Here is a 6,745-nt window from a genome sequence, read left to right as displayed (position 1 = left end):
CTTTCCCCCCCCCAAAAAAAAAAAAAAAAAAAAAAAAAAAAGCCTGAGGGAAGGCCCAGGATCTCCTGTGGCACAGAGGCTGTCACCAGCTTACTCCCTGCCAGGAGAACATTTCCTTACTGAGTTGTGTCACAGTTGGGTGCTGTTGGGGAGGCCATGAGTCAGTTATTCACTGACTTTCTTATAAAGCTGTTCTTGAAATTGATGATGTTTGTGCTGTAACTAGCACGTTAATCGGTCCCCAAGCTTCTGTTGAACTTCTGAGATCTGAATAAATAAAAGAGGCAGTACCTTATACCATTTGTGATAGTAATTTTTCTGTGGATTTTTCAAACGTTTTAAAAACATCTTCAAATATTTGTAGTTTTCTAATGGTAGGTCTTCGTTTCATTTTTGTTGCTTTTATTATAAAAGCAATATAAATGGGTTTTGAAAATAAACAACTATGAGACCACTAAGTGTAGATAAGCACAAATACTATTCTGATGTCTATTCCACCCTTTTTTTTTTCCTACTGAACCATTACACTACAAGCATTTTCCCCTGCCATTCAATTTTAATAGCATGTTTCCTGTCCCACATCCCTGCCATCCTGATGACACAGTCATCCACAGATGTTCCATGTTTTATTAAGTTCACGTAACCTCTTAAAAAAGCAATCAACTTTCCTTTAGCTAAATCTTTCTCTACTTGTCTATTTTCTTAGGACAAATTCTTAAATGTAAAATAAGTGAGTTAAAGACTTTAATTATCTTACAGCTTTGGATAAACAACTGCATATTGCTAATTTCTCATCGAAATCACCATATTGGTAAATTGCCTTATGTATCATTTGCTTGGTTTATGTTGATATACTCATTTTAAAATTATTTTAACAAACCCCTTTATAGATATTATCATTTTAATGTTATGAGTATTATATGTAACTTTTTATTGTTTTCTATCTCTAAAACTTTTTGTGTGTCCCTAACACACAAGTTTTATGCTTTATATAGACAAATCTATTGATTTATATCTATATGATTTCTCACTTGTGCTTAGAATTTCCTTCCCCAATGAAACAGCAAATATATATTTTCTAGTCATTTTATGATTTTATTTTTACAATTACAGTTTACATTTTATATTTACATTTAATTAAAGATATTAGTTAATCTAGGAGTGAGTTATGTCTTCATTCGATTTTTTTTTTTCTTTAAATAATGAGCCAGTTGCCTCGGCACTGTTTTTAAATAAGTCGTCTCCTATGTTTGTTGAAGAAGGGAGATATTCTTGAATCCCTAGTCACTTCCAAGACACGTGCAGTGCTTTAGCTATGCAAGACCTGACAGGTGAATTATATGCAAAGGAATTACCATTAGGCTGCTATTATCAGAGAAGGAAGTCACTGACCTTTACCTGCTGTTTAGTACCTCACTGTCCTTTGTCCCTTACCATGTTTCTCTTTTCACTTCAAATGAATTGCCCTTCACTGAAGATCTACATTGAATAATGCCAAATATATATTATCCTTGCTCATATGAAGCAAATGGATAGTTGACCCCGGTTCAAGCATGGTTTTGATATGTAAGGCTGAGCAGTTTTTACTTATCACTTCTAGAGTGAAGAAAATTCCATGAGTTTAAATCACTGGTCAGAGATTACATTATCTCTTTGTAGAGGAGCTGAATTTTCTAAATTGACTGTGCTGACATTTCACTGTCGAGATGCAGTCTGCATAATGCATCCTGTTCCAGCATGGAATGAAAGCACTACAGAGAATGGGAATGTAAAGTAGGCAAATGTTAATCAACCACTTAATTTCTGGGTCACAGATTTCTATCTCTAGACTGCAAAAATCCTATGAAAATACATCAATTCAAAATGTGTTTTATTAGAGATAGCATTTCATGTAAAGCATATTTTTGAAATTTTAGGAAGAGAAAAAAAATCACTTAAATGATCTAATAGACTTTCTGATCTAATAAATCCAGAAAGAAATTCATTAAAGCAAACTTTTTATCTGTAGGTCAAAAACCAAACGAAAAAGTAAGCATTCCATCAAAGAAAGGAAAGGTGAAGGACCACGATGGAGTAATGAAATGTCAGGTGTTTATGAAACCCTGAGTCCTGTAGGGACAGAAGTAGACTGGAAAGGAGGGAAGGGGGCCAGACTTCAGAGTAAAATAACATAAATGGGACACAAAAAGAGAATAGCAAAAATAATGATGAAGTGTTGCGTAATATGTGTGAAATCACAGAGTCATCATTCCTTCCTGTCAGAAGCTTAAAAGAACAATAAAAACTAGTGACTCAGAGCTGTGACAGTCTCTGAAAGCCACATTAAATGCAGTTTAAACATTAGCAAGAATACCAGCTAGGAAAGAACATCCAGAGATGAAACGGAACTGAAGTCATGCACTTTGGTCATCATGCTAGTAACCACAGGCCATTTTCCATTGAAGAACTACAGAAGTGAAGGCTTCAGAGCATCACCTCTCCAGCAATATGGCAGCAGTCTATGATGTTGCTAATAATACTTCACACTTAACCTTCAAAGAGCTTTACTTCTGACACCCCAAATACACTGTACGCTGTGTCACCAACTTGATAAATGGGACACCAATTGGGGACGATAAATGAGTAGTCATAGGAAGCAGAGCAGATAGGGACCAGAACGTGGGCTGTGGAGTCAGAGTTTCAATTTCATGTTCTAAGATATATTTAAATGAAAAAACAATAATTCCTACAATAAAATTATTTAAAGGAAGATATGTAGTATGTGTTAAATTTGAGATTGATATTATTGTTTAAGACTGATCCTTTAGAGCTCTACCAATTCAAATTCCCTTTTATTTTTGGAAGCAGATTCCTATAGTTTCTGAGAATGTAAGTTACTTCAACATTAGTTTGTATTACAGTAGCATTTAAAAATATCTGGGCCTTTAGATAAATCCATTAGGAAAAAAAAAATCCACTACACACCAGTTCACCAAATGGGCAAAGTAAGGGAAACAAACAAACCCCTGATGGTGTGGGTTCATTGTAGCGCAAGGGCAGGGCTGGAGACCATTCAGCCTCATTAACCAGGGATCTGAGCTGTGACCTGCCTTTGGCCTTGTGTGGTACCCCGCCAGCTGCACTTCTCTGGCATAGAAGGTGGTTGGCCATATACTTGTTAGTTAACTGGGCTGGTAGCCAGAGATGTTTCTTTGCCTTTTCTCATATTTCTAGAATTGGAGGGATTTTTCCTACATATTTTTCACATAAAGATGCAAAGTATAGTCCACCCACTGTGAATAAATTTAATTTAGCCGTCTTTATGCCTCCTTGATTTCCATCAACTCTAAGTCTACAATACAGGGGCAGATGTGTAAACTGGGAAATCTTCCAGACTTCTTTGTTGTTATTCTACTTAATGCTGAGCCACTCAACAATACTCCACATTAAACAGGGCTCTTGTGTCGGTAAACATGCCTGTAGTTTATTGAAGATAGGTTCTCTATTCACACCAGATTGGAGGCCAGGCAAGCTTAAATGTTTGAATTGTCTTTCAGTACTATTGCTTCAAAGGGCAAAGAGCGTCACATTTCAGTGGAGGTTCTTTTTGTTCATTGAGCGTTCTCACACTTGAGATCACATTACCGTGTTATAGTATACTGAGGTATGGCAAATATTTCCACAAATGACATAGTCTAAAGTATCATATAGACATAAAGTATCAAAATTCAATCCATAGTACAAAGAGAAATTCAGCTTTAAATGTTGCTAAACTTCTGACTGTATGGTCCTATTCAGTACGGCTCTGACATCCAAAAGGCTGTATCCTCCATGCCTTTCCACTTGACTTTTAACAAGTCACCACTTACAGTTTCCATAAGCTACTCAGATCATGTATTTGGAAATATCTAGCAAACATTAAATTCCTTTTGGAATAACTGCTCTCTTCTACATTACAGGTAGTAGTGTGCACTAAAGCTCTTTTTCTACACAATGACTGTCAGAGTCACATTCTAGCTCTGAAATTCAGAAACAAATTGGTGTTCTTAGTACACCAATTAGTATCTGGCATCTTTGTAAAGATGGTCAGTTGGTAGTTTCCAGGTTTACTTCACTAATTTTCACAGCTTTTTATTCCTATCTGTAGACTGGGAGAAAAACTAACTATATTCCAAAGGCTCAGTTAGATGTAATAAGATGCAGCCATACATCTTTGGGGGCTGCTACTTTAGTTGAAAGAGAGTTTAGTCACTCTCTTCGACTATGGCTGACAATACTATGCTTAACGACAGAGAGACAGGGATTGTATCTTTTAGGTTCATCTAAGTAAAACTATGTAGCCTCTTTGCCTTTGCTCATAGCCCTCTCTGTTTCTCATTTATTGCCTACATTTTTCCAATTCTGCAGTTGAAACCCGATGAAAGGATCATCAAAACAGAATACGGGCTACTGATTCGAAGTCTGCAGAAGAAGGACTCTGGGATGTATTACTGCAAAGCACAGGAGCACACTTTTATCCACACCATAGTGAAGCTGACTTTGAATGTCATTGAGAATGAACAGATGGAAAATACCCAGAGGGCAGAGCACGAGGAGGGGCGGGTCAAGGATCTGTTGGCTGAGTCACGGCTGAGATACAAAGACTATATCCAAATCCTTAGCAGCCCAAACTTCAGCCTCGACCAGTACTGCGAACAGATGTGGCACAGGGAGAAGCGGAGACAGCGAAACAAGGGCGGCCCAAAGTGGAAGCACATGCAGGAAATGAAGAAGAAACGAAATCGAAGACATCACAGAGACCTAGAAGAGGTTCCTAGAGCTGTGGCTACATAGTTTTCTATTTAATTTAAAGAAAAAGAATTCTTCACCTGCAAAAATACTGTCTTCTGTTTTATTCATCCTTATATTAACTCCTAAGAGCTTTCCATGGAGTTTTGCTAAAGCACAAGAACAGTAATCTGAATAAGACTGTATCTGGTGGATATGGCATTAGCAAGGGCAAACCATTCATCTGAACCAATTTTCCAAGAACTAAACTTTTACCTGCAAAGTATCAGAATTATCTCAAAAGAGGGGCTTTACATTTGTGAATGTTTTACACTCTGAGTTTTTGAATTTATTATGTTACATAAATAACTGAGCTAAGAAAGTGTCAAATTTGACATTGTAATAAGGTGCTTTATTTCCCTTGCATGGCCTTTAAGCACGGAGTTGACCATGCAATTGTGCTATATTTTCTTATGAACAGATACATCATTCCACTCTAGAACTGGCTACCTGGTGGTAGGATTGGAGGGAAGACATAAGATACAGCTCACATTATCAACAGGAACTTTCCCAGTGGGCCATTCGCTCTTGGTGCATGGTTTAGGAATTTGGAGAGGTGCATGACTCCTTTCAGATTCCAGGGGTTACATTTAGTGTCCTGGAGCATTGATTTACTGAAGGGCATAAATGTTCCTCCCAGGATTCCTTATGACTTGTCAGCAGGTTCACAGAGAGAAGGTGGTGCTCAGTTATGTGTCTTTAGAATATATGCTGATCTTTACAGGGACAGAATGCTTAATAAATATTTTAATGATATGGGAAAGCATTTTAATAAAATAAGGGAAACATCATGATGTATACTGCATCCTAATGGGAAAGCACGCAGCTGGGATTTGTTAAGAGAAAGAAAGACAGACAGCCATAAATTCTGGCTTTGGGGAAAACTCACATCCCCATAAAAAGGAAGAACAATCAGAAATACAGTGCGTGAAATGTACTGTAGCTTTACTCACTGGAATATAAGTAGCTGCCAATTTGTAATCCATCTGTTAAAAAAAAAAACGACTCTAGATTATAACAAACTGCTAGCAAAAGTCTGAGGAAAAGTAAATTTTCTAAAGGATCATGGGAAAAATGAATACAAATTTATTTACAACCAATGGAATTTCAGTGTATACTTCCTCTCTTTTTTCTAAAAATGCATCATGCTTTATAAATTATTTCTATTTACTGCCTTATGCTCTCCCAAATATTGGATTATTAGATTTTATTTGAGTGAATAGGAAAAAACAATATATACATATATAGAGAGATAGAATTAGGTAGACAACAGTGGTGGGGAGTGGTAATACTATATATTTGTTGAATAACAGAACAAATGCAAAAATTTTGACAACGGAAAGGGTTAAATTAACTCTTTGACATCTTTTCTTCACACAATCTTTTTGCATTTCTGAGATTATATGCTGTAATTCAAGTAGCATTGTTTTAGTAATTTAATAATAAATAAGCCTACTGCATGTAAAGAAAACAAACTCACAACATTAACGTAAACATTTTTTCACATTTTGTTAGCACTTTCAAATGTTTCCAATTTGTCCTTTCCTCTGAATATGTATGTTATGTTGCCTGCCTGTTTAAGAAGGACTCACCTTTCCTTCGTATAACACAAAACCCTCAGCCTTCTTCTGTTTTGCCTTTTCATGCCGTTTTTGGTATGAAATGAAAAATTAGTCACTTCCTCACATGGAAGGCAGCTTTTCAGAAAACTAAATAGCAGACATAGCTCGTTTCTCATGCATTCTACGTGTCTTGAAAATAAAAGCCTGTGAGAACCCTGTGATTATAGGGCAACTTATTACAGAGTTCAGTATCATGTCTGTGACTGGCTTTATGCTCAAAACGTTCTATCTTACATTCTTTGTGTTTGCATTGTTTACCTACTCAGAGTAGTCACACTGATCTATGAGGTTAAGTCGCCTTTTGATATGATACTCAT

At 36.4% G+C, this 6,745-nt stretch overlaps 1 protein-coding gene across 1 annotated transcript in view; it reads left to right on the top strand.

Moving 5' to 3' along the window:
* Positions 1–6,269, top strand: part of SEMA3D (semaphorin 3D) — a 144,978-nt gene extending 138,709 nt beyond the window's left edge. The window contains exon 17 of the mRNA XM_007463741.1: positions 4,387–6,269. Coding sequence (XP_007463803.1) covers positions 4,387–4,812 — 426 coding nt within the window. The 3' untranslated portion in view covers positions 4,813–6,269. The remainder of the gene's footprint in view (positions 1–4,386) is intronic.
* The last annotated feature ends 476 nt before the right edge of the window (positions 6,270–6,745 follow it).

The sequence above is a fragment of the Lipotes vexillifer genome, unplaced genomic scaffold, assembly GCF_000442215.2.
Source record: "Lipotes vexillifer unplaced genomic scaffold, Lipotes_vexillifer_v1.1 scaffold427, whole genome shotgun sequence".
Taxonomy (NCBI): domain Eukaryota; kingdom Metazoa; phylum Chordata; class Mammalia; order Artiodactyla; family Lipotidae; genus Lipotes; species Lipotes vexillifer.
The sequence above is the reverse complement of the archived record's forward strand: the minus strand, read 5'-3'. Positions and strand labels throughout refer to the sequence as shown.